The 27637-nt window shown below is 38.0% G+C and overlaps 1 protein-coding gene and 1 long non-coding RNA gene across 3 annotated transcripts in view; one reads left to right on the plus strand and one right to left on the minus strand.

Moving 5' to 3' along the window:
• LOC132362380 (uncharacterized) overlaps positions 1–27637 on the plus strand; it is a 52644-nt gene that overhangs the window by 7069 nt on the left and 17938 nt on the right. The window contains exon 2 of the long non-coding RNA XR_009502348.1: positions 6649–6774. This is a non-coding gene — a long non-coding RNA (uncharacterized LOC132362380). The remainder of the gene's footprint in view (positions 1–6648; positions 6775–27637) is intronic.
• ARB2A (ARB2 cotranscriptional regulator A) overlaps positions 10335–27637 on the minus strand; it is a 416169-nt gene continuing 398866 nt past the window's right edge. For both annotated transcript variants that reach the window (XM_059916776.1, XM_059916775.1), the window contains one exon: positions 10335–13384. In XM_059916776.1, the coding sequence (XP_059772759.1) occupies positions 13242–13384 (143 nt within the window). In that variant the 3' untranslated portion in view covers positions 10335–13241. The remainder of the gene's footprint in view (positions 13385–27637) is intronic.

Here is a 27637-nt window from a genome sequence, read left to right on the forward strand (position 1 = left end):
CTCTGCGCTTGACTTTGATTCTAACTTTGCTTGCTAGATGGCGCTCGGTGTCTCAGGACCTTCCATCTCAGAATTAAAGCGGCTTTTTAGTTAGCACCGTTGTTCTCAACTAGTTGTGGGCATTTGATTTGCACAGTGCTGGTAATGTTATTACTGCCCTTTTTGTCACCCTTGTTCACTTTTTGATTAAGGTAGCACCCAGGTGGGAGCTGCCCACCTTAATCCGTATAATAATAAAATTGAGTGAAACTCTCTGCACCTGAATTTAGGGTACATTTATGGCTCAATTATCCGTTCTGATGCATTTCAAAAAGCACTTCTGTAACTTTTCCTCCAGTAATCTGATTGCGGTTTTCAGGAAGAAGATAAATCAGCAGGTTCAGATGGTTATTTACCGTCCTTGAGGTTTACCACCAAGAGTTCACCTCCCGCTCCCACTACTATTACCTATGTCCATTTCAAGATGAGTTAAGCTAATCTTAGGGAACTTATTACTTTCATTTATCATTATGGCATGCCATTCATTGATTTTAAAGTATTATAATTTGTTTAAAGCCCAAATAACTACAATTCATGTCCACAAAGAAATATGTTTTAATATTAGTAATAAAAGCTACCATAAAGCTTGTGAAGGGTTATTTGTGGATTCTAATGTATATTTATTTTAATCACTAGGTGATTCTTCTCAGATATTCAAAACACTTTAAAAAAAAACTTCTTTGTGTTGAAGCACAAAGAGACAAAATCAATAGTTCTAAGTTTCTGATGGAAAAAAATTAAGATGAGCCAAAAGGACCTGTATGTTGTTTTGTCGAATGAAGGTGTCACTTTCACAGCCCCGACCGCTCTCAAACCATTGTGTGTCCCTTAAAGAAAAGGTTGCAGGTGAGGAAGAAAATGGAAAAAAAAAACCTTCCATGTAGATATTTTACAAACATTTTAACAAAAGAGAGTTTAACTTGCTACTTGCTTTTAGGATTTAGAGAACTAATTTGTATAGAAATGTTCCATCTTTAGGAAAATCAATAACACTCAGAGCTGGGTGGTTTGGAAACCTTTTGTCAAACCTTGGCTGCTTTGGTGGAGGACCCCGCGGTCTCTCTTTAGGTGTTAGGCTGAAACTAGCAGGCGCTGAAAACCTAAAGCGGAAAATTTACAACTTGATCGGCCCCAGCCACATACCAAAAAACCTGCTACTGGTGCAAACATATGTTCCAGATTAAGTTAGGCAAATGGCTCTCGTTTTCTCAGGGTTGAAAGTTGGTCATGAAAATTCAAATTTGAGTAAGCTCTGCTTCCAATGGATCACCAGATCCTCAAACACTTATAAATCTCTCCCAACCGTTTACTCAAGAGATTTCATATATTTTATTACCTTCTTGAGAGCTTAGTTTATAATCTCCTGCAAATTTAATCCAATCAGGTATTATTTTCCGGGAACACATCTAGTTTTAAAAGTTGGGTAATTTGAAAACTAGGTGTATTCTCTTCTCTAATGTTACACTGCTAGATAGCTAATGTGTGACTCAGTTGCTCTAATGCTTTTTCTATTTCTTCACATACAGACTAACTTTAAAAAGCAGAAATTAAACTGCTGGATTTTTTTTAAAGTTTCTTTAAAGTTTTATTCACCAGAGGCGTAGGTGATATTTTTCACAGCATGAGACAAAATAAGAGAGTGTTACCCAAGCCTTTAATTATGTCAGGAAAGACTGAAATCATGATGTTTCTTTTAATGGGGATAAATGTATTTTGCAACCTCCCTGTGGTCATACAGCCATCTCCCAGCTCAGTCATTTGTAGACCAGTCTGGCTATTAAGATGTCTTGTAAGCTAGGTTAGAATTAACTCCCGATTCTCCAAGATGGCTAGCTCCCTGGGCAAGTTGCAGAGGATGGAGCCTGGCATCAGATATCTTGGGTCCCTTCCTATCTCAGGATAGGAAGACATTCCCTATTACCTACCCGAACTTGCATGATCATCCTGCAGATTTTAACCAATATTGTCATGTTGAAGTTTGATAGTTATTGTTTACATTTCTCCCTTCCCCAAGGGGTCTTGGAAAGTGTTTAAGAGATTATTGATTTCCAAGAAACCAAATAAAGAAGGCTGTTCTTTTATAACATATGAAATACACACTTTTCTTTAACTAAATAGGCAGTGTATATTTGACATTGACAAATGGGCAAGAGACAGGAAACTTATTTTAAAAGACTTTGAGGTAGGAAAAAAGTGGATAGGACAGAAACAACCCTCTAGAAGAGTGGGGTTGGAATTAAAGAAAAAGCTGGGATAAGGTGTGTGTTGCAGGGGGAATGGCCATGTATGCTGTAAAATGGTTTAAAGTTTCATCGAACACATGCAGGTGGTGAGCAAACATCTCTGGAGAACCTCCTTTTCAGGGGGGACCTAATCAGTATCACTCAGTGTTTTGATTGATTTGTCTTTTTAAAACAAGAAAATCAAGTTTTCTTGCACTTCTTTTCGCCACATTTTTTTTCTGGCAAAGTGGTCCTGAAATATCCACTCAGGTCTGGGAGTTTCTGATTAACTTAGAATAACCCAGAAAAATCATTCTGAAACTGTGTCAAGAATACACTTAAAAAAAAAAAAAAGAAATTCCTGATTAATTAAATAGAGATCTCAGCCACCCTGTCCGCGGGTCGTAAGGGAAATCTCCAGTGAAGGAAGGAGATTCCCAAAGACCCAGATGGAAGGAACAAATGCTAGGCACCCAGGAGTTCAATAACTGCTCTCTATTCCACCCAAATCTCCACAAGTTCCCCACACCAACAGAGGAAAGCTCCACGTCCTTCTCCACACCTGATTCTCTTTCTTGTTCCTGAACCTCTGGAAGGTAAGAATGAAATATTCATTTATCCAAAGATGGAAACCCAGTTCGTAGAATAAATTCCATAAAAATACACCAACCTAAGACATTCAAACATTATGGAGATATTTCTGTTGTAGTTTCACAACTGGGAGGTGGATCCCCAGTCTAGAATATGCGAGTCTCCAAGACACTATTATTCAACAGGTCCCCTTTGTTACCCTGCACACTTCAGCTGCCACAATACATTTCCCTAGTTTTCATAGGAGGGTCGTGCGGCCAGTTAAAATAGCTCCCGGTGTGGCCGAGTTTCTCTTGTAGCACGGACTTGTCTTAGAATTTGGGCAAAGCGACTCTTGAGACCACAAGAGTGACTGAACTATGAGAAAAAATTATCTTTGGGGATAACTCAGCAGTGACTTTGCACACTAAAAAAGGGGCAAAAATTTTGTGTAAGCAGCGCTGTGTGAGAAAACAGACTGAATTGTTAACCTATGAAATATTTAATAAAATATTTGTATTCTTATGGAATAGAAAAATAGAGTGTTTTGAAGCTGAATTGCCACTAAGCTGAGGAATTCACAGAAATTTGTCATTGTAATACTATGCTAAAGAATCATTTTATCCTGAAAGGTATTGTAATCCATGTTACTATACAAAAGCAATTTTGTAATCGGTTTGTCGAGGCTATTTTAGAGGAAAGAAACTTCTTACCGTAAGATACCAGAATTCTCTCCCTTTTTCACTTTCCTGGCCCTTTCTCGTAAAGTTCGGATTAAGTTGATTTGAAACGATTTTTGTACAATCGATATTTTAATAGAAATCTGTTTTTGGCCGTCTTGCCTGCTCTAAACGTAATACTTTGGTCCTCAAAGTCGGTTCAAGAGAGTAGACGATTAGAACAGGGTTCCAGAAGGAGGGAAGAGATTTCACTTAAAGTCCAACAAGTGAGGCAAGTTTTAATAAAGGAAGGTGCAATTTGAAATCTTTAAAAACTAGTCTTGTCTTAAGAGTGGTGACTTAAAGGTTGCTAGGGAGATCATGCAATGAAAAAGACACCACATGAAAGTGATCTTCCTTTATTGTATTTTGCTTAACCCGACAGTAAAAAGGAGAGCCAAAGAGGGAGACATGCCGAAATCTGGAGCTTGGAGTCGAGGTCTGAAAGTAGGAAAAGCGGTGGTGGTGGGTACTGAGCCAGACGCGCCCCCTTTTAGTGCTGTCAGATAAGTTTCTGCCAAGCTCTTTAGCGCGCCGCCGGCCGGGCGCCCGCTGCACAGACACCTGCTACCGGGCGGTAATTAACCAGTACCTGGGCGCACCCGGGTGAGACGGCTCCAGCCACGGACAGAGCCGTGGGACCGAGGGCCCAGTGGGTCTGGACGTACAGCTCTCGGTCCACAGGTCTCTCGCGACTGAGGTCACCAGCCCAGGGAGAATGGGCTCACAGTACAGAGCTCTTAAACCGGTGCCGGTACAGCTCTGGCCAGCTAAGGGGTGCTTGTGAGAAGCTGGCCAAAGAAAAGTTGTGGATAAGACTTCTGCCACAGAAATGACTGAGAGTGGCGCTGCTTTCATTAGAAAGTAGATGCAAATTCGGGGAGCAGGCAAACGGTGTGTCAAATCTGTGGCACTCTAGTTAACACTGGGCACGGAGCAAACAAGACTCTCCACCCACGAACTGTATACTTTTTAAACCCATTGTCGCTTTGGGCTCAGATCCTAAGATTTCGAGCGCCAGTTTCCTATGGTGAGGGGGTGGTCGGAGAGAAGAATCAGGCGAGCGCCGGAACTTCGGGGTTCTGGCGGAGGGGAGAGGGAAGGGGGCGCGCTGGGTGCTGTCCATGGTGCTGGGAAGAACGCGGCTTCATTTCGCTTCATTTCGCTGCACCCAAACCGAGCTCAGGTGTAAAAGGGGGAAGAGAAACCGAGAACTCCTGTGGCTGGGATTTGTTTTTCTTCCCGTGAATGTGGAAAGTACGCATATGGATATACAATTTAAACAGCACTCTACGAGGGTTCGCCCCTATTTCTCAGCCTGCACCGCTGAGTCAGACAGCAGCGGTAACTGGTCATTATTGGATGGTTTCCTCCTTAAAGTGTTCCAATATTTCAAAGTAATGTAATTATCAATTCTTGACGTACCAAGTAAAGAGGAAGGCGGAAAGAAAAAAAGGTGATTTGAGACTTTAAACATATCCAAAGGCACTTAGCTATTTCCAGGTTTGATACCATATAAAAGCACAGCATGACTTAGCCTGTTAGATGATGAGTTTATCGAGAAAGTATTAAAAACATATAGATCCAATTTCATTTAAATAATTCTCTAAACATCATGCTGGCCAAATATTGCAGTTATTTTTTTTTGTTAGCAAGAATAAAAGGAGCAATTTATCTATTGTTGTGTGTGTGTGCGAATTTGAAATGGCTGATTTCATTTTAAGTTCCAAAATGGTACTACTCTAACAACTGCATTCTCTTCAAACAGATTTGATTTCTTAAAAGACAGGTGCCCAGAAAGAAAGCAAGATGCAAATAGAAAGTATTTCAAAATTAGGATAATGAACTAAATAGAAACATAGCTTACCTAGGAAGTAAATCACACTTTTGTTAAAAGAGGTGGGGAGGAGAGGGAGAGAGAAAACATATATAGGTTTTTACATATGTGTAAAATACGTTTGTTTTTTTTTTTTACAAAAAGTTTATGTGTGTGTATATATACGTGAAATTATGTGACAAAATTTCAGGTAGAATATTACTATGTTTTGTCAAACCAGAAATGTGAAAAACAGGAAAACAATTTATCTTAATTATGTTAACCATGAAAAATCTTAGCCTTAGCAACTTGAATCCATGTGACAATGAAGAAGGAAAGGGACAAGAATTCAAACAGCTGACACAATGATCAGCAGCAACTGACAGCATCTCATTTGATATTTGATATCAAGCACTAGATCAATATTTGTGAGATCAATGCATTTTTAATGGTTTTCCTTTGAAACTGTATGAAAGCCAAATTGTTGACACTCTGTGCTAGGGTTATTTTTAGAGCTGGCTATTCCAGGGGATGATATTAAGTAATTTATTGAGGCAAAGCAAAAAACCAAAACCAAAACCAAACAAAAGAAAACCACCCACACAAAACCCCCCACAAAACCCCCAAACCAAAATCACCACAACAAACCATCAATATTTCGTCAGTTGATAAATCCTGATTATCTAGGTACCCAGAGAAGGTGGGAACATTTACTGGAAAAAAGCCATTTTATGTAATTACAGTTAAAATAAGACAAAGAAGAAAACAAGGCTTTGGAAAATTATTTGGAGGTACATGAAGATGAACTGGATCATAGATACCTTTTTCAGGCACAATGGGATTAGGTGGTACTTGAGCAAAAAGAAATGAAAATGATAAAAAGAGAAAGCCCTTTCAGCTATAGGGTCAATCACCTCATGTGTGGAATTCTATAGGAAATAACAGACTTTTCAGTGTCCCAAGCAAAAGAGAAAACCGAGAACTCTATCTGAAACTCATAGCAAGGTCCCCACAAAGGTCAAATAGAGAAAAAAAAAGTAATTAGGTATACGTACTGTCTATTATTTTCCTTTTAAGAGTTTATACACTAAAAATAAAATGCAAATTGATCTCAGAGGCACATAGGTCCCCAACTTATAAATCTTTAAATTGTAATCTAGAAGGGTTCTACTCTTTTTCACTCTTTAATGCTTAGTCAGACAGCAACATTAACTTATTTGCTTACTAACTCATTATGTTTGACAAAAAAGCTAAACTTGTATTTATTTATTTGTTTTTACAGATTCAGTTTTGAGGAATTTTCACCCAGAGGAATCCAAGACAGCAAGCAGCAATTACTGGGGAGGTAGATGATGGGTGGTGCAGAGGCAGTATAACTAGGTGAACATTTTGGAAGGACAGTAACAAGGTGAGATGTGATGATTATGGACAGTGTTCCTGATAAGCAGATGTTTAAGTTTTTGCACTAAAAGAGAAAGAAAGTGTCTTCCACTTGTAATTCAACTTTAGTTAAGAACTTGGGAGAGATTGGTTTCTCTTTTGCTTGAAATAATAGGAACATTTTAGAAAATTTCTGATGCTTGACCTAAAGACCTCTCATCCCTCTCCAAGATAGAGAATAAAATACTTCAAAACCATGCAATTCTTAAATTTTTTAGCTCAATGTTTCCTTTTCTCTAATGTTTTTCGTATGACAGTAAATGACCTGACAAAGAAACTGTTAATATATTATTACTAACAGATAGCTTTAAATAAAATGCTTTGTACTATATGCTTTTAAATGAAAATACAGACCTAAGTCCTTTTGCAGTAGAATTAAATCATGCACTTAGTATATTCCTTAAGAGGCTAGGTAAAAGCGTATTTTCCACGATTTTTAATAACTCCATAACGAACAGTCACTCTCTGCATGTGTCTCTATGTTCTAGTTTATTTCAAGTCTGGCAGATTGCCTATAAACTAAAAACACCAACAGTCTGAATCAATTTTTCTTTAATGAAATAAAGCCAACCTTAAACACTGATACACATTACATACAGATAATTTACAGATGCAAATGAACTTGAGGCATTCAAAAATATTTATTACAAAGCCCTGCAGAATTTGAACATGAAAAATTTATTTAAAAGAAAATAATTTTACAAACAATCCTGGTGACCAACATATATGGAGTACCTACTATGTTACCAGCACTGAAAAGACATACACATACTGTATATGTTGTCTATCCTGGTGGAATGGTCATATGCACCCCATGGATGGATATGTGTATGCATGTGTGTACACATACACACAGACATCTATGCATATATACATATATACATATTTTCCTATTAGGTCTTTAAAAAAAACCCCTGAGTATTTCATAGAAGGAAATGAACTTCATATTCAATTGTAGTTAATTTGGGCTTCATTTTGGCTAATCATAATTTGGCCAATAATTTTTTTCCTGATAGCATGAAGGACAGTACTTAGAATTTAAAAGTTTAGTGTTCCAAAAATGCTGCTCTTCTTAAGCCACTTTGAAGTAATGCTAGTGAGCCTAAGATCCAGATCTACATGTTAATCTCTAGTTTTGCCTTCAAACAGAATTCAGTTACAAAGAACTTGGAAAGATTTTGAATCTATTCAGGAGAGGAAAACGCTTTAATTTTCTGAGGAGTAAAAACTCCCCAAGAAACTTCATATAGCTTCTTAGATTTTGCTTAGCATATGTGATAAAACATTGATTGTTGCAGTTTGGTGACCCATGAAATTTGGGGGTTAGTTTTCTCTTCAGACCAGAGCATATAATTATGCAAATAAAGAGCTGTCACTGATCTAGTGAAATACTCACAAACACATGCACTCTGAAATTGGACAGAAAAGTGAAAATGGTTGGTGATGTGATGGTGCCATGGTTTGTTTTCCTGCCAAGTTTCTATCCAAGTTCATTATTCAAATTGTAAACTTTAAAAAGAGACATATCATTCTTGGGGTGTTGGTTGTCTTTTCATTTCAGATTCTTTGTATTGGTACTGCAGGCTGGCTACAGAGTACAGTTCAACATTATTTTACCTATGACAGTCTCCCATATTACCCAATGTATTAGCCAAGGAAGAAAAAGTGGAATGATCTGGAAAGAAAGATGCAGGGCCTCTCTAGATTTCTTTTCTAGAAACATGTTTCAAATAGAACTCAACTCCAACAATACAAAGAATATAGTGAAAGGTTTTTCACAAATCTCAAGGCAAAGGACTGGGAAAAGTTGCCTGGAAGGCCTCATGGATTAAGTCAAATTTCCATTTTCAAGCTTTTTTCCATTCAAGGGGAAAAGACTGGTCACTGCATGATATCCACTTAATGGTCAAACTTTCAGTAGGATTCTCTCCTATCTAGCAATTAAAGCCCACTCCGTAATATTTGGTTACTTTAACCTTTAAGGTTCATTTATAATTACCACTCCCTAAAACCTTTGTGCTAAGAATTAACAAGAGTTCTTCAATGTAACCATGCTCTTTGGCATCAAGGTCTCCCAATTCCAAAGTTACCATTGCGAAGGCTGTTGCATAATTTCAGATGTCATGGAGAGTCCCACTGATGAAATCTGAGAAGGCTCATGTCAGACCACTGACTGCTAAAGACATCACTACATGAAAGATCAGTGGTGTGAAACTTTAAAAACATCGATCCAAATGAATCAATTAAATCAACATTCATCTCTCCTAAGTGTGAGGTTTAAAACTATCATTGTTGCCTTTTTTTTTTTTATCCTACATAGATTTCGAGATAAACGCTGGAATGCTTTGATGGCTACTTCTATTCTCGAATCTCTGTTAATCGACTTTGTGCTATTTCCCTCTTTTCAACATCTTCCACTTGGTGTACGTTCTTTACTTTTAGTACAGTGCATGACAGTTGCAATGCTTTAAATCTAAAACCGCCTAACAAAGCTGACGCTTTAGGTAGGGTAGCTTTAAGCTCTGTGAAGTGTTGATTAAAAACCCTTTCCCAGACTCAAACTGATCTTTTTGGAGATTAATAGAATATTAGATAAAAGGAAGACGAACAATTCAAGAGACTCCCACTCAGTCACACTATACAAGGAAGGAAGGAAGGAAGGAAAGTATTCAATTTTTGAAAGGGAGTACCTCCTGGAGTCTTTTATTTTATATTATTATACCTCCTAATAAGTAATCATAAAATAACCACTACTATTATCCTTTTTTTTTGCCACCCATATTTCAAAAATGAGAATATATCACATTTATTTAAAGACATTTTTCTCTACAAAGGCATAGGGAAAAATTTTGAGAAAACTTTAACCTTTCTGTAATAGTAATCTTTCTTAAATGAACCAGGATTACAGACACCAAAAGGAACCTGTCAGTCTACAGTTACAAACTATGATTACAACCGGAGACACACGTGTCTGGACTGCAACCCCGGATAATCCAGAGAAAAATGAAAAAATCTAATTTATTAGCACTGATAATACAGTTAACATATTTTGTCACTCACACTCTCTCAAAAAAGTTACAGGTTTTAAAGAAGGAAAAGCTGTGAAATAAATATAAACAAGGTATTTTCAGATTAGATGTACTACATCAAGGACCTATATAGGGATTTGGGAGCAATTTAACCTCAACAGAGTCTTTTTGGAAAACACATTTGTTTACCGTATATAGTAAAGTATATTTCATAAAATGATAGTTTAACAACGGGTTCAAATTTCCTTGTAGCCAAGGAGATATTTTAGGTCTTAAAAACAAATATCTTAAAAAAAAAGCTTTGTGAAAGTTCCAAGCTAAACAGGGACTTAACTGAAGTTAAGATATTACCTTACAGCAACAATAATAGTAATAATAAGTAACTATAAGGTTTAAAATATTGATAAATGCTGTCCCATCATTCTTATTAAGTTTCTGCTTTTATTGACCTCTGTGAGTGATTAAATGAGCTTCTGAACAAGAATAATAAGTCACTGGATATTGGGAAAATTGTTTTTATTTTAAAATATTAAACAGAAATATATAATATATAGGAAACTCCTGTGCTTTTGTTTCCTTTTCTTTTGGTATAAACAATAATGCAATCCAAGTTGAAGCACAAGGCAGAAACTTGAGAAAAGAACAATTATTACAAGAATATTTCTCCCCCCACCTTCAAATAGCCATGAAAACTTTTAACGGCTGTATACTTAAGTACCTTTAGAAAGCTCCAAAGCCAGTATCTGGCTTTTAAGTTTTAACAGTTCTATTCTGAACCTTAGATTGATCAACAACTCCTTGCTTCCCATTTCACTTCCTCTAAGAACTCACTATATAATTTAAAAAAAAAAAAAAAAAGCCCACTTCCTAACTTTAAACCTCTACTCTCCTGAAAACTTGTCTTAAAGAAACCAAAGTGGGAGAGCAGAGCAGAAACATTGTTAATCCTTGTCTCGTCCAAGCAGGCGGGCTACTACCAAACTGACTGTTGTTATTCCAGGAAAACTGAGGTGAAAATAATATTATATTTATACCAACAAGCCCATAATCAACAGGTTAAAAAATTGTACGTTACAAGGAATCTTATCAGTAATCAGTTGGAGGTCTGGGACGGGTCGCCTAGTTCCCTCTGGGTTGCAACAGCGCAGATCCACAAGTAGAAATTACATTTACACAACTTAAGTTTGCAGATAGCTCTCTATAGATAGTTAAACAAGGCCTAACAACCCAGTAGTTTTAAAGTATTAAAGGCAAATAAGCAGTGATTTACTCTAGTTACAAGTGAAGGTTTTTTAAAAAAGAGGGGTGAGAAAACTGAAGAGAAGAAATAGGAGTGATTTGGTTTATAACCTGAGCGTATTTGCTCTAATTCAGCTGCAGAAGCTTCACAAATTGAGTACTGTACAAGTGCTGATTAAAAAAAATGCCATAAAATTAGTTTCTTGTGAACATTTTCATATACTGAAAACAGCACACAATTTAAAACACTTGGAAAAATATATTCAATCCACATCAATTCTCAAATCCTCTCCGTGGAAGGTGCCATTATTTTACACAGTTCACCATTACTTCTAAAACAGAAAAGATTGCAGAGCAACATGCTTGACATTGCTGGGGTTACACGTTTTAAGCCACCCAAGGAATTGGATAAAATGACATTTTGATTTTTCCTCCTATGTTGTTTCTGCTAAAATAACATCGAAAGATATGCATATAAGATTACTGAAAGAGAGATCACCTTAATTTACCATCATTAAAATTATGAGAACTAATTAATGCACTTGTGTACCAAACACAGATACTATCAGTTTTAAAACTTGCTGAAATCGGTTCCTAGTATAAAAACATTTTATCCATGAGGTGGTTATTTTAAGTTATTTTTCTGAGGAGTCAAACAGTTCTAAGTTATTTTGGGTACATTTTATCGTGTCCTCAAATAAGGCAGGCATATTGTTGCGTATGCTTTAAAAAAGGATGAAAAAAATGCTAAATTCAGATCCTCACTTACTAGAAACAGAATCTTCACTAGGTAATTAAATTCTACAAGTAATTAAAAAATTCATAATGTTAAGATTTAACATGTGAATTTAAAAGTCAGCAAAATCTTAACTTATTTTACCTCATATTTCACAGAGTTGGCCAGATCCTAGCTGGATTAAAATACTTAATTGTTGAAACTGTAAGGCAAAACCTTACAGAGGAGGTGGACTACTACAAATTATACCTTTGGATTGAGAGGAGAAAAGTCTTTCACACCAGGTCTTTCCCTTTCTGTTGAAGTAGAAAACTAAAAGAATCATTTTAGCCCCACTAAGCCTTTCAGAAGGAAAAGGTTCAAGCGCACAGATTCCTTTTCCTTACGACGATAAAAAATACTCTCCCTAAAAAGGTCTAACTCTATGAAAGCTCAGAATAGACCACTCTACTTAGGATTAATAACAAACTTCCTCCACATTAAGATTTAAACAAAACTTAAGTATGCTATCTAAATTACAGTGCTACCCAACACACATTATATATTTAAAAAAGTAAATTCTAATGATAAAGTTGGAAATTCCCTTGAAAATGAAACCTTTCCCACATGTACTTAAAAGATTTGCTCATCACTATGTTTTGGCTTAAACAATCTCTTCTGAAATTAGAGACCTGTGTAAAATCTCGTATTCAATTGGCAAGGTTTTCAGCGATAACGTGGATTGGGTACTTTATAGATTTTTTTAATGCAGTTTTTCTTCTGGTCTCGAAATGAAAATAGATCGTTAGGGAGAGAACAATTTGCCCTCCCCAAACTACACAGTACATGACGGAATTCACGTTATGAATTTAAATTTGGCTTGGGAGGGGGGGACTTCCTTAAAAAAAAAAAAAAAAGACATAGACGCCCTTAGGGAAAAACCTGCTTAAAATGGGAGTTCTAAGTCTAGAATAAAAGTTTCCTTCGGTTCGGGTCGGGGGGAAAAAGAAATGGACATGATTCAGGGGGAAGGGGGGCCGGGGGAGAGGAGCGGAGCGGCGGCTACGTGGCTGCCGGCGGTAGGACCGCGCAGACGCCCCTCGCCCCGCAGCACCGGCGCGGGCTCCATCAGGGCAATTAGAGGCGCGCCGGCCGCGCCGGGCAGGGCGCTGTCGGCCTTAATCTGCGCGCTGACGGGCAGCGCGAAGCCCGAGCACAGCCCGCAGGAAGCACGACCAGTGAACCCATATTGCTTTGACAGTTGCACTCATCTAGAAATAATGCAAAACGCTATTTAGATGTATATATCACGACCCTGTGCTCTAGGAAGAAAACAATCTAATGAGGGGCTGGGAGTCTGCTCGCCGACAACAGGCGGTGGGGAGACGTGTGGATGCATATGCTCGAGTGTGCTTCCTCGGCTTCCCCTCCCCCGTCTCGCTCGCTCTCCTCTTACAGCTCTTCGTGCTTTATTCGGTGGGAGCGCCGCGTCAGAGTCGGCTTCAGGGAACTGGTCTTTGCCTCAGAGGCTTCGGTAAAGAACTTGAAAATAGACGGGAAGCTCTTCCAGGAAGTTAGCTCGTGACGGTCGGTGCCTGCAAAATGCACAGATTCAGTTACGAGGTGGCCTCGCGTGCTGCCGGCGCAGGTGGGACGGGACCGCCGGGCTCTGCCGAGGCCCAGGCCGCCGGTCCTCTGTCCTCGAGCCCGCGCCCTCTGCGCCGCGCCCCGCCCCGCCCTCGGAGTCCAGCCCCCACCCCCGAGGGCGCGCGACCCCTAGGGACCACACCTGTACCTGAGGGTTCACGTGGCCCCCAGGGCTCGGAGGGGGGCTGCGGCCCACCGACTCCGCGTCTCTGCCGGCGGCGCTCGGGGTGGCGATCCCGGAACTCCGCCGCCTCCGGCCTGAGCCCCTAGCACGTCCCCGACGCGCGGCCGCGGCCGGCACTTCCCCGCGGTCGCCCGAGGCGCGGCCGGCGGCCCCCGGGGCCTCAGCCCCTCCGGGCCAATCGAGGCGCTGGGCGGGAAGGGCCACTCCCTCTCCCGCCTCGAAACCACCCACTTCCCCAGGCTGGGCGCGCGCGGGGATTGGTTTCCCCTGCGCTCGGAATCCGGCTTTTGCACCCTCCGCAGAGCACCCACGTTTCTTTGCTTCCCAAGAGGAAGAAACAAGTTGGATTTTAGTGTCCTAGCAGCCTACATTTTTTTTTTTTTTTTTTTGAAAACAGGTTTTAGGGGACAGTCTTAGAAAAGCTAAAGAAAAAAAAAAATGTTTCAAAGCAGTGACTACTGAAAGAGCATCTAGGCCTCCTATTTTGTCAGCAGGAATTCAACTCACAAAATGCAGGTTAAGTTGTCAATTTCCGGAGTTATTTTATTTTACTACAGCTTCTTTCTGTGGCTTCAATTTAACACTAATGTACAGATTTTTCAAATAAAGTCTTTCTTCAGTTTTAAGACAGGCAAAAAATAACACTGATGTAGACATAAGAACAGATGAGGACATTAGTCTGTTTTTGACTCCCTGTGATAGCTTATATCATTTAACTAATAGTTTTATAACGGAACACTTTTTAAATTAAAAAATAAAAATAATAATAACAAAGACTCTCCCGTAGAAATAATGAGTGAACAGATTTTAAACGGTTTAAATCTCTTCCGAGATCACTCAATTATGCAGAGAGACACTGTCTGGAAGTCTCTGGATTCGGGGCCTCTGTCTGATACTTTAACATTGTTAATGATAATTCTTTAGTCTGTAATAGTAGGTCATTGCTATGGTTACTCTACAATGGTGCAACACTTTGCTTTCCCCTTCAGCTATTCGCTGAGACCTGGTAACCACATTTGTTGCCTAGCAACAGTTTTGTGACAGTATCACAATCTGGGAGTTACAACAATAAGGATGCTATGGCTGCCTCGACCAGAGAGCAGAAAGCTATAGTCTGTGCATGTGACTTAGCTGTGGGAGCTGGCCTTACTAGAGAACCCCTCTTTTAACAGGTGCCCTCAGAAGGATGCACTCTATCCTGCTCTCCTCTGCAGATTGGCCTAATGAACTTGCATTTGGAACAAGATCCAGTACTGAAGTCATATCCTTGAGTTACATCCCCCAACACTACTGTGTTCAGACTGAAAAATGAGGTCCTTTTTCTATTTGCTTACTCATTTTGGGCAAAACTCAATGTTAGTCAGTGGAAGAAAGAGATGAGTGCAGGCTTATCCTGGCAAATCCTAAAGTGCCTGACTGGATTTTGACAAGTCAATAGAATTCTCGGGAAAAAATTATACAAATGCCTGCCTTTATCAATAGATGTGTAAAAATTCAAGTTCTTTAAACTATATGTAATATCCAGATATTTATTGTTAGTATATAATTTTCACTGATGTATTCAGATAACAGTCTTAAAGACTTCCTTTGAATTTGGAGACATCTGTATTCTCCAAACACAAAAGAAGTTTGTGAGCAGTTCTAGATAAGCTCAGACATACCTACTTTAAATAATATTTTGTGGGTATATTTAGAAGGGAGCCCAGTTTCTGGACAGGTTTATGAAATGCCCGTCCCTGTTTTCTATAGTGCTTGTAACTCCAGTTTCATTTCAATAATAATTACTAATAGCACTTATAATGAAAAAATATTTTAAAGTCAATGGTATTGACTCTTCTCAGATGCATACTACATGGAAACACCCATCCCCAAACACAATAGGGAAAAAAAAAGGTGTTAATCCTCTCTTTTCCTTCTCATTTCCCAGGCTTCCAGGCTCATTTGGCATTTCCTCCATAGCGATCACACTTACACTTCCTAGTATTACCAAGGCTATGATCAATTTCTAAGCTTTCTCAGGGAGCTCTTCTCATAATTCCTCCCACCCCTTGAAAACCAATTCAATGTATGAATCTAGAGGGACCTAAGGAGTCAATGGTCTGAAGCAATTTTAACTCCTTTATTTTTTTCTTTCCTGGTGACAATCTTTCTGAAGGATGGACAAATTTCCCAGGTGATAAAATCACTACAAAGGCTTTTTAGTTTTAGCTTATGATGACTCTCTGCTTGATTAGTCCTGGCCTGAAAAGACCAAAGTCCCTAAGATAACTGAGGACCTGCACTGGCTCTCAGTATTTACCCCTGCAATTTAAGAGTATAAATAATGAGAATGTGTCTCTGTCAGAGGAAGGGAAATTGCTAGGAGTAAATTAATAAGCAAGGTGGGTTAGAAACTGAATTATAGAGAATGGAATGGGAGAGGGAGAATCCTCCCTAAACTAAGGAGTGGTAACATAAATATCTTATACAAAAATGGCTTTCTTTTCTAAATTACTGAAAGTAGATTTTTAATAATTTAAAAACAGCATTTGGAAGGTAGTTGCATGTCCATCTGGGGCTGCATATACACATTTCAAGAACATGTTTGGAGACCATTTTTGAAACCTTGGGGCCAAAGTTCAGTGAAAATATTCACAAATTAATATGACTATCTGCCCATAGCAATGATAAGAGAATGGAAACTTCTGACAGCAGCTTTCGAATACTTAAAAGATGTACAACTTTAGGGGAATTTCTTCCATCAGAATGGAAACACTACGCCATTACATTATCTATTCATAAAAGGATATAAAAGGGGAAAGTTTAGGCTAACTAAAAAAGCAGCCATTTATTAATAACCTGCAATGATGTGTAGGTAACATGGAAACTAGTCCATTTAGCACTAACTATGTTATTTGAAGGAGATAAACATGGTTTTATAGTCAGGACCTGGTCTTTCCCCTGCCACAACTTTACTCTTATCAAAAGCTCCTCTTCTTAGGGACTGTGATCTTTTTTCTACTTTTCAAACCTTCATTTCCCTAATCTATGTTGTTTCCACAATGTAGGAAATAAAGGGTTTTCCCAGGTTAATTATCTGCCATGTTCTCAGGGAATGATTTTTGTATCCTCTTGGATTGGCAGGCTTGTTCTTACTGGATAATTCACCTTTGGGGCAAAATAAATGTGCACGATCTCAGTTCTTTATTACAAAAAATTGCCTTTGCTCAGTCATAATCAGTGGTTCTTAATGGGCATGGTAGTGGCCTCTGGGGCATTTTGGAAATTTGTAGGAAAGTTTTTGGAGGTCAGGACAATTGGGAGGAGCTATTGGCATTTAGTGGGAGAAGGCCAGGGAGGTGGACATCCTTCAATTTGCAGGGCATTATAGCATATGAAGAACTGTTCTGCATTGCACATGGTTTTCAAATGTTTCACCAGCTATTCATGTAGTTGAAAAACCTGTTTATGATTATATAGGCTTAGAATATAGACTGTTTAACAAATAATCTCACAGTACTTTTGGCATGATTTTAATGCACACGGAATTTTCCAGGAATCCAGCTACCATGTAAATTGAAGGAATTTTGTACTTTATGTTGTTCAGAATATTACCAAGAATGGACTACCATATGAGAAAATCTCATCACTGATGGCTTCATTGCCCACAGTACTTGAGCCACCAATAAGCACACCTGCACCAGCCTGCATTTGTAGATGTGGAATTCCTGGTGATTCTATACACAGGACCCGTGCAGATTTTCCTGAGCACTTTAAATATTGATATATATATTATTCTTATTATGAGTTATTTTTCTTTTATTTACTTCATATGTTAACTAAAAGAATATAATAATTTAGCAATCTTGTAAGTAGGTGAATTATGTTATCTCTAGAATTTATTTCAGGATAGTAAAAGCACTGCGTAATATTTATTTATTTTTTATTTTTAAAAAAATATTTATTTATTTATTTGGCTGTGCCGAGTCTTAGTTGCGGCATGTGGGATCTAGTTACCTGACCAAGGATCGAACCAGGACCCCCTGCATTGGGAGCACAGAGTCATAGCCACTGGACCACCAGGGAAGTCCAATATTTATTAAAATAGTATGTTTTTAGATGATAAGGGTTAGCTTAAATAAAAATGAAGAGTTAATTCTTTTTTATTACATTAGAGATTAATTTATCTATAATCTGAACCCTACTTATAGCTAGCTCTTTTATCCTTATACAGAGTAGAAATGCCTTTTACTTCTCTTAATGTTTCTTCCACAAATTTCTGGAAGAATAATGGACCCAACTTCCCTTCTGACTACAGTCATATTAAACAGATCACATCAACAATAAATGTCACTACTATAAAAACTACTTAATTTGTAAGGAAATTCTGTTTCATAGATCAAAAATAATTGTGGTTGGAGAAGATCTTGGCATTTTTGTCAACGATGTTATTCACTGTGAAATAACCAAAAGGTAGTGGACAGGGGATCTTCCAATTAAAATACTACACTGAATATTTATTCTTTATCAATTGTTTTTAAAAATGAACTATAGCAAATTTCAAAGAGGTAGAGATAGCACAAATGGTCAAAAAGATTAGAAACTTTAAGTATAAAGGATGAAACTATAAATCATATGAGGAAGATCAAATTGCTAAAATGTGTCATATGTTTTCCCAAAAGACTATATATTTAAGAAAAAGTATCTTGTAATGGAACTGAGAAAGAAGGAGGCTACATTTATGTAACAGCATTTAGAAATTAAACAAAAAATGGTTGGAAATAGCACTGACAGTGGAATGCTCAAAGAATAGGATAAGAGAGAAGAAAACATTGCTATATCTTCTGCCTTGTCTATTCCCCTTACTTCTTCCTGTGATGACTTTAATCCAAGTGTTTCTTCCAAGTCTGCCTTGTCCACACTCCTCTTCACTTGATCTTAGTGCTTGGAATTTTTTTTTTTTTTTTGGCAAAAACTATGCCAAAATATGCTACTGAGTTAGCAGCCAAAACCCTGATGTTTACTTTGGTAGATGTAGACTACTCTGAAGCTGTACCTCATTTTCTGCAGTAGATGTCTTAAAAAGTTATACGTAAATATAATTTCTGTAAATAGAATATTTTTAAAGGAAGAAGTGGGTTATCTACTTCTTCAAATAATCTTTTAATAAAGTGAAGAATTCTCTGGGAAAGCAAATAATCATTCTCCAAATGATATTACACATACACAATCAGATTTTCCAGAGGTGAGGTTTACTACTATAATATGATGGACAGTCTGAGTAAGGGCTCACTGAAAAGATAATTTAGAAGCATTTCTTGGTCAGCCATTCACTATTCTAATTATTGCTGGTCACCTTATTTTACATGGTCCTAGACCAGAAGGTCATGGAATAATTTCAACAATCTATGCATAATTTACATTTTAGGGTCTCGTTTAGAATAGGGAATATAACTGTTCACAAAGTCACCTCTGAATATGAAATATCATTTAAAAATCTTTATTTCAGGGGAAAAAACTAGTATGGGCCCCTACCCTCTCACTGACACCCGCCTCCCCTGCAAAAGAATTTGGTTTTAAAGAAAAAGGTAATGAGTAAATTTTATATGTTTCCTACGATAAAGGGGGAAAGAAAAAAACCTAGAAAGATATGAAACACATTAACAGGATAACATATCTATGATACTTTCAAACTGACAAGGCTTGATTTTAAAAATTGATCTTTAACAAGAAAAAGAAATATGGGCAATTAGGAAGTAATGAAGACCCTGTCAATATAGCTATGTTGAGAATAACAGGTAAGGGAATTCTTGAGAAAATCTAATATATAAAAATCAGGAGGTCTGTAATATGCATTATTGAGTCCCAGTGGGATTAACTAATGAACTTATGAGCTCACCAGCAGTTATTTTTAGAAAGATATGAAGAATTAGAGAAATACTAGAGCACAGAAAAATAATTTGCCTTCTAAAAAGAAAGAAAATATATATTACTACTAAAATTCATTTAAAAATGAATTGTAGCGCTTCTAAGAAGAACACCATTAAAAAGAATAAATTTACCAATATTTGAACAGAGAAGGGCTCCTAATGGAGACTCTCCAAGTTAGAAGGCACAAGTGTGAGTTGAGACTCTGTCACACAGCAGGGGTGAGGATGCGGGTTTCGGGGGCGGGGAGGATAGTAAACGAAGTGGGGTGTTCGCTGAGACTGAGGGAGATGCCAGGAGCAGCTCAGTAAACGTGCTGCCTGGCCTGCTTAAACCACCTGTGTAAGATACAAGCAAGTCTCTTTCCATTGCTAACACTGCTGCAAATCTGTTAAAGCCAAGGTTGTGTTGAGACCTTAAAGGCAAGTCGTCAAGCTTGACCAGAGATAGGAGGCTGAAACAAAGACATAAAAGCAGTGGTAGAAACTTCTGCGTCACGGGTAGCTTCTGGGAAAGCCTGTCCTTTCCTCCAGCTTCTTTTCTATATCTCTCATCTATGAAAGGGGAGTGTAGCGGTTTTGGGCACTGGGCAGCTTAAGACTCAAGGAGACAACTTTGGGAAGTAAACTTACTCTTAGGCAGAGTAGAGAGCCTGCAGTAGCTGTGGGTCTCTGACATTGAACCCGGCAGACCTCTCTAATAAACCTCTCCTAACCAATAAAAAATGGACACATTGTAATTGCTTGAATTGCCTTTCAAACCCAAAGAGCTGGCGCAGAAGTGTTTTCTTTGGTTTTAATTCTTGTCTCACATACTTCTCTTAGTGTTGTCACAAAGCCTGGCCTCCAGGGATACTGTTTCCCTTTAAAATTTGAGCCCAGGTGTGGGCAAAAGTTCTCTTTTTTGTTTCCCTTAGTCATTTTCAAAAGTAACTTTGCCAAAGGATGGTAAGAGCACAGGGCTCTACACAAGGAATGCAAAGAATCATAAAATAGTTATTTCCATAAGTAAAGGTTTCTGATCCTATTATTCCCAACACAATCAGTGAAGAGCTTTACTGGGCCCCATTCTAAAATAACACTGTCCGAGAGGGCTGGTGCAGCTTTCTAGATAGTTTGTCACGCTTCCCTTTTCTTCCAGATTCTCTGTGTTCCTAGCTAGGTACCTATGGCTTATGGCTGCCAGTTTGACTTCATGAGTGTGTGTGTGTGTGTGTGTGTGTGTGTGTGTGTGTTTGTGTGTGTGTGTAAGAGAGAGGTGGGAAGGGAGAGAGAGAATGAGAAAGACGGAGAGAGGGAGGGGTGAGATAGAATGGAATGCAAAATACTTTCCTTATTTCAAAACAAAACAAAATCATTTGCTAGTTCAAATATCTGAATCATCTGTGGTCCTCCTCGCTCAATTGTGGATTCTATTCTAAAGGAAATATTTTGTGGGCAGTTTTTCCAGAGGTCCTGTGAGTGATTAATTTATACATTCCTACATCGATTTACTGTATGCCAGGCACTATTTCTTTGGGCTGGGGATGTGGTGGTGAGCAAGATATATAAAAACTCTGCTCCTTGTAGCATATGTGCTAGTGGGGATGACAGGCAATAAACAGGTAAACCGATGAACATGATTTCAGAGAGTCCGAAGCACTGTGAAAAAAACACAGTAGAGGGATGTGAAGAGAGTGAAGAGGAGAAGAGATGGTCGTCAATTTAGACTGGGTGGACACTTCTGACCTGAGACCAGAATGGAAAGAGGGAGCCAGGTGAAGGTCTGGAGAGAGTGCTGCAGGCAGAGTTCTGAAAGAACAAGGAGAGGGAGGGGGTCTGAGGAGGAAAGAGCTGGTCATAGTCAAGGAACTGGAAAGCACCTGGAGCATGGAGGGTGAGGGGGAACGTGGTAGAAGATGATTCAGAGAGGTGGGCAGCCTCCAAGCCACGTGAGGTCTCTCAGGGCACAGTGAAAGGTTTTAATTTTATTCCAAGTACAATGGAAGAGCTGTCTGCAGAGTTTCAGCAGAGAAGAAATATAATCTGACTTGCATTTAAAGAGTACACTGGTTGGTAAATGGTGAATGGATTATAGGGAGTTGGAATGATGGATTTAACCCTCCCTGATTGCATTTATCAACTCCTCCCACCTCTAGATCATTCTCTGGGGCTCATTCTTCTCCTGCACACTTCAGAGTATAAAACCCACCTCCTGCTGGTTCACATGAAGTGAGTAATAGTAGTAGGCAGTAGTAATACGCAGTAAGAAAGACAGCCTAATAAAATAATATTTCAAAGTAGTAAATTAAAAAATGGACTTGAACTAGAAGCAGCATTTTCCTGATAATTCTGCTCTCGTTATATATGCTGATGCCGCTGGGTTCTCAGCCCTTAGGACTGGTGTGCGTGATGGGAAGGTACTAGGATGGGGACGGCGCTGTCACAGCGTTCCATTTCTGCAAGCCAACCAGAGGCAACTTGTGGACTTATCTCTAGGCAGGCCTTTCCACTTTCTTCATTTCTATAAATAGACACACTATTCTCTTAGCTACTCCAGCTCAAAGCCTCTCAGTCATCTTTGATTTTTGTTTTCGCTTGTTTGCCGACTCCTGATCCATCAGTTACCAAATCCCGACAATCGCACCTCAGCAAAGGTTTTCCAGTCTCTTTTTTGCTTTCCATTCCCCTGTCACCACTCTAGATTTAATGACCTATCATTTAGAATCCAGAAACTTCCTCCTAACTTGTTTCATTGCCTTCAACCTCTTCTCTTCTATCTCGTACCCTGCTACCAGACAAAAATCCTAAGTATCATTTGTGTCATAGACCTCTTTCTCTGCTCAAACATATCCAATGGTCTCCATAATCTTTCAAATTAAGTAGAAATTCCTCCATGTGGTTTAAAGCCCTCCATTCCCTGGATCTAGCCTTCTTTTCTGGGTTTAATCCCTCAACTGTTCTTCTATAAGTATCCCCTATTCTCCCAGGCCCAGGTCAACTGACAATTTTTAAACCTTTCCAAAATCTCAGGGTCTGGGCATCTGTGACTCTGGTGATTCTGAAGTCCAGTCAGAGAAGAGATTGATTACCACTGTAAAGTTTTTGAAGGCAGAGGTCAAACTTTACTCATCTTCAACACAGATGGATAAACGTACCCTATGTTGAAGTGCATGCTAGCTTTTAGAGTTAAGAAATAAATTCCTCTAAAATGGGAATATAATAACAGTTGGATTCTCTATAACTGAAACTGAAGGAAGTAGAGTGTTTTTCTTGCTGTCTCCAACAAACTGATGAGGTAGATGCAGGTGATCCACAGTCCATTAGCAACTAGGTGATAAGCACTGACAAATACTCAAAGTATCTTCCAGATATGTTTAGCTAAAATGCTGTGCTTATCTAGTAAATACAATTTACTAGCATCAAGACATTTAGGAGAGTGTCAGAACTGAGAACTCTTAGACAGTCAAACTTCAACTGTTCAAGAGCTTGTATTCCCAAAATGTAGTTCAAATACTTGGTTCAAATTTAGATGCAGATAGAAACATATCAAATATAAGATAGCAAAGACATGGAAAGGACCTGAGATAAAATTTCATCTAACAGTTTCATTTCACAAGTGAGAAATCTAAAGTCCAGAGCGGCTGTGATAGGCCACAGCTACACAGACATTTTGCTGAAATATAATCAATATTTATAAATTGGTTAAGCATTATAATACTAAAAATTTTCAGAAGATATATGTCTAATTGCTTTAAGATTCAGTTCAGGGACTTCCCTGGCGGTGCAGTGGTTAAGAATCCACCTGCCAATGCAAGGGACACGGGTTCGAGCCCTGGTCCAGGAAGATCCCACATGCCACGGAGCAACTAAGGCTGTGCGCCTAGAGCCCGTGCTCCGCAACAAGAGAAGCCACCGCAATGAGAAGCCCGCACAGCACAACAAAGAGTAGCCCCTGCTCGCTGCAACTAGAGAAAGCCCGTGCGCAGCAACAAAGACCCAACGCAGCCAAACAACAACAACAACAAAAAAGATTCAGTTCAGTATTTACTTCCTCTAATAAGCTTTCTTTGATTAACTTTACCCCATATCAACTACTTCCTTTTTTCATGTTTCAGTATTTTGTATATAGTGTATATTGTATTATCATATACTTGCTTTGCTTAATTAGTCATTTCATGTATGAAAGATACCTTGTCTTATCTCCAAATCTTTTGGGGGTAATGCCTCAAAACTTTTTATTCCAGAAATCATAGCTGAGGCTTAATAGATGTTTGTTGTATAAAAAGCTGTCCAGAACAGAATTCACCAGAAAACTGATGCTTATTGAATGCTATTAAGATATAATAAAACATAGATTCATAGACGTTTTCTATGGTTTTTGCACTATTTTGATGATGGTTTCCATTTTGAAATAAAGGAAATGGAAGCACACAGAAGATCACAGCAGTAAGGACTTGTGAATTTACAAAGCCAAGTGCTACTGGTGTTCTGAATACACAGGTGAATCATAGGAACCTCTGTATCCACAGCATCATTTTATATTGCTTTGTCAGCCTTTCAAAAGCACAGAGCTTTGCTGTGCAGCCAATAGAAGGAGGAAGTGGAGGAAGGTCGAGGTGGTAAAGCAGCCATTAGAGATTGCCCCAGTCACCTAACGATTTGGAATCGTACTAAAGCCTCGATTGGCCAATTTAGGGAGAACTGATATATTTCCAATGCTCAATCTTGTCATCAGTGCATGTGATATATCTTACCATTTATTTAGATCATCTTTAATGTCTCAATGAAGTTTTACCGCTTTCTCCATAGAGGATTTGCACTTCATTTTTTGGATTCATTCATTTATAATTACACTTTTTATTTTGAGATAATTTTAAATTCATATGCAGTTGTAAGAAATAACACAAATGGATCCTGGGTCCCTTTTATGATTCTCCTCAACAGGAACACCTTGTAAAACCACAGTACGATATGACAACCAGGATATTAACGTGCTACAGATAAGATACAGAACATTTCCATCACCACAAAGATCACTCATGTTTCCCTTCCAGCCCCTCCTTAACTCTTGGCAACCACTAATCTGTTCTTCATTTCTATAATTTGGTCATTTGAAGAATGTTACATAAATGGAATCATACAGTATATAATCTCATGGGACTGGCTTTTTTCATTCAGCTTAATTCTCTGGAGATATATCCAGGTTTTTGTGTGAATCAATATTTTGTGCCTTTTTATTGCTGAGTAATGTTCCATGATATGGATATACCACAGTTTAATCATTCCCTTCTCAAAGGATATCTGGGTTGTTTTCAGTTTTTTGGCTATTATTAATAAAGATGCTCTAAACATTCATGTACAAATTTTTGTGTGAAATAATCTTCATTTTTCTGGGATAAATGCCCAAGAGTACAATTGCTGGGCCATATATTACTTGCATGTTTTGTAATATGCAAGAAACTGCCACACTGTTTTCCAGAGTCATCGTACAATTTTACAATCCTTCTAGCAATGTGTGAGTGATCTAGTTTCTTTGTATCTTTGCCAGTAATGTATTGAAATCAGATAGACTGATTCTTCCCACTTTATTCTTCTTTTTCAAGATTGTTTTGAGTATCCTAGTTCCTTTGCCTTTTTATATAAATTTTAGAATAAACTTGTCTATATCTACTGTATAGTAATGACCTGTCCCCAAAAGGTTTCAGCTGGACCTCTGGAGTATCTGGAGATTAAAGTCAGCCATGCAGGCGGTTAACCACGTGAATGTTAACTGAGTCCTTGGACACCAAGGTTCAAGTGAGTTTCCCCTGTTTGCACTATTCTATGTGTATTCTCACATGTTGCTGGGAGAAGACAGCACTATCCAAGACTTGACTGGAAGAGAACAACTGGAAATTCATCCTTGGAATGTTCCTGGACTCTGCCCTATATGCTTTTCCTTGGCTGATTTTAATCTACACCCTTTTGCTGTTATTAGATTTATAACAGCTTTCAGTGAGCTCTGTGAGTCCTTCTGGCAAATGATGAAACCTGAAGATGGCCTTAGGATACCTACTTGTGGTTGGTATCATAGTGAGGGTGGTCTTGGAAACTTCAGAGGGTTATATCTACAAAAAAATCTTGCTGGAATTTTGACAGGAATTATGTTAAACTTCTGTATCAATTTGGGGAGAAATGACATTTTACTATGTTGAGTGATTGAATCTATGAACATGATATATCCCTTAACTTAATATTTTTTAATATGACATGTTTGTTGATGCTACTTGTGGATCTTTAACTGCTTGTTAGTGGTATATAGAAATGCAATTTTTTTTGTATAATGATTTTGTATCTAGCAACCTTGGTAAATTACCCTGGTCATACTAAAAATTTATCTGTAGATTTTGAATTTTCTACATAAACAATCATATGTGAATAAGTTCAGGTTTTTTCTTTTCTAACTCTTACAGCTCTTATTTCTTCCAGTCATAAATTTAAGGAAACTGTAAACTATAACCAAAATAGCCTCCAAATGTATTCATAACATTAACTAATGAGATGAATAAAATATCACATAAAGCAAATTATTGTGAACAACATAAATCTGGCATAAAATTACTACATTTTCTATTTTGATTGATTTCTTGATGCACTTAAAAAAAAAAATAAAGAAAAAGTTTTGTGAGGTAATGTCATCTAGTGGCTGACTACGGTCACTTTATGACAGATGCTGAAAGCTGCTGGAGGATCACTTATGCTCCTAACACTGTGATGTCTTTTCATTCTAGTTAAGGTAATGTAGAAATAGATGATTTTTGTTACATTCAGGCTCCAAGTCTAGAGTTGCCCTCACCTGTCTGATACTACTTTAATTTCATTCCCAGTTCTCTCCCCCAAGGCGTTTCCTCTATGAATGTCCTTTTCTTTAAAAAAAAAAAAAAAATCCCATAATGCAACTGCCTTCTACATGGGAAGAATCCTTAAAGGATCCTGTGTTATTTACACAACACCATTAATACATATAGAATAACATCTCCCATTAAGATAATAATGTACTGATTTTAAATTAAATATATACATTCTCAAATAGGTCATGTAAACATAGTAAATTCCTACTATTGCCTAGTTTAGAAAATGACATGGGAATATATAAGATAGGACTGATTATTTCAATACCAGATACTATTTCAGTATCAGGATAGAGAAAATTCATGAGCACTTAAATTAAGTTCCACTAAGGACTGATTTATGATAAAAACTGAATAGAAGCAGATATGGCTAAACAATTACTAGAAAGGGTTATGAAAATTATTTACAACTGTAATCCTTACTGCATCTGTACTAAACTTTATCCTAAAAAGACATTTTGAAACTCTAACTGGACTTGCCATATAGGCTTTTCTGCAACTGTCTAGAAGACTCACAGGGTGAAATCTTTCAGTATTGCTCAAGGAATTAAATTTTCCTCTCTGGAATTAAATTTACTTCTGGGTTTGTAAATAGTTGCAGTCCTGGGGTATGAGATATTGCAATGGATGTAAAGTTATTTTACAAATAACTTTAAAATGTTACAAAATTTGGCAAGTACATATTATTCCCTCGTCTTTGCTTTGTATACTGGTTCTAAGCAACATTTTAAAGTTAATTATAGGGCCATAAAGGTCTCTTTTTTCCCCAAGCATTTAAAAATCATTGTCAGAATTATTACTTGGATCTTGTTAAAGTAGCAATGGAGGGGAATTACATCCCAAAGAATCTCAGCTATATCCTTTGGGCATTACTGAAAGTGAATGGCATCTATTATTTTATTTCTATTCCAGAGAGAAAATTTAAAAAGTCACACTGATGGGAAAGCCTATGAATCCACTTATAAGGTTAACTAAGGTGGAGGATTAATCTGCACAGTTAAAAAGGAAGATGTTGGTTACTGAAAATAAGATGTCTTCAGTTAGTCAGATTTCAATGTTTGGGGGGGGGGGCAACAATTTATATGAGTAGAATCATGAATTGTCGAAAACTTTCCTACAAAAAGGTAAACAAAGGAAGACCTATATTATCAAGACAAAAGTACTTTAGGAATCCTAATAATAAAGAATGCTATAACCTATTTACTAGAAAAAATATATTTACAAAATGTATAAAAAGGG

The sequence above is a fragment of the Balaenoptera ricei genome, chromosome 3, assembly GCF_028023285.1.
Source record: "Balaenoptera ricei isolate mBalRic1 chromosome 3, mBalRic1.hap2, whole genome shotgun sequence".
Lineage (NCBI taxonomy): Eukaryota > Metazoa > Chordata > Mammalia > Artiodactyla > Balaenopteridae > Balaenoptera > Balaenoptera ricei.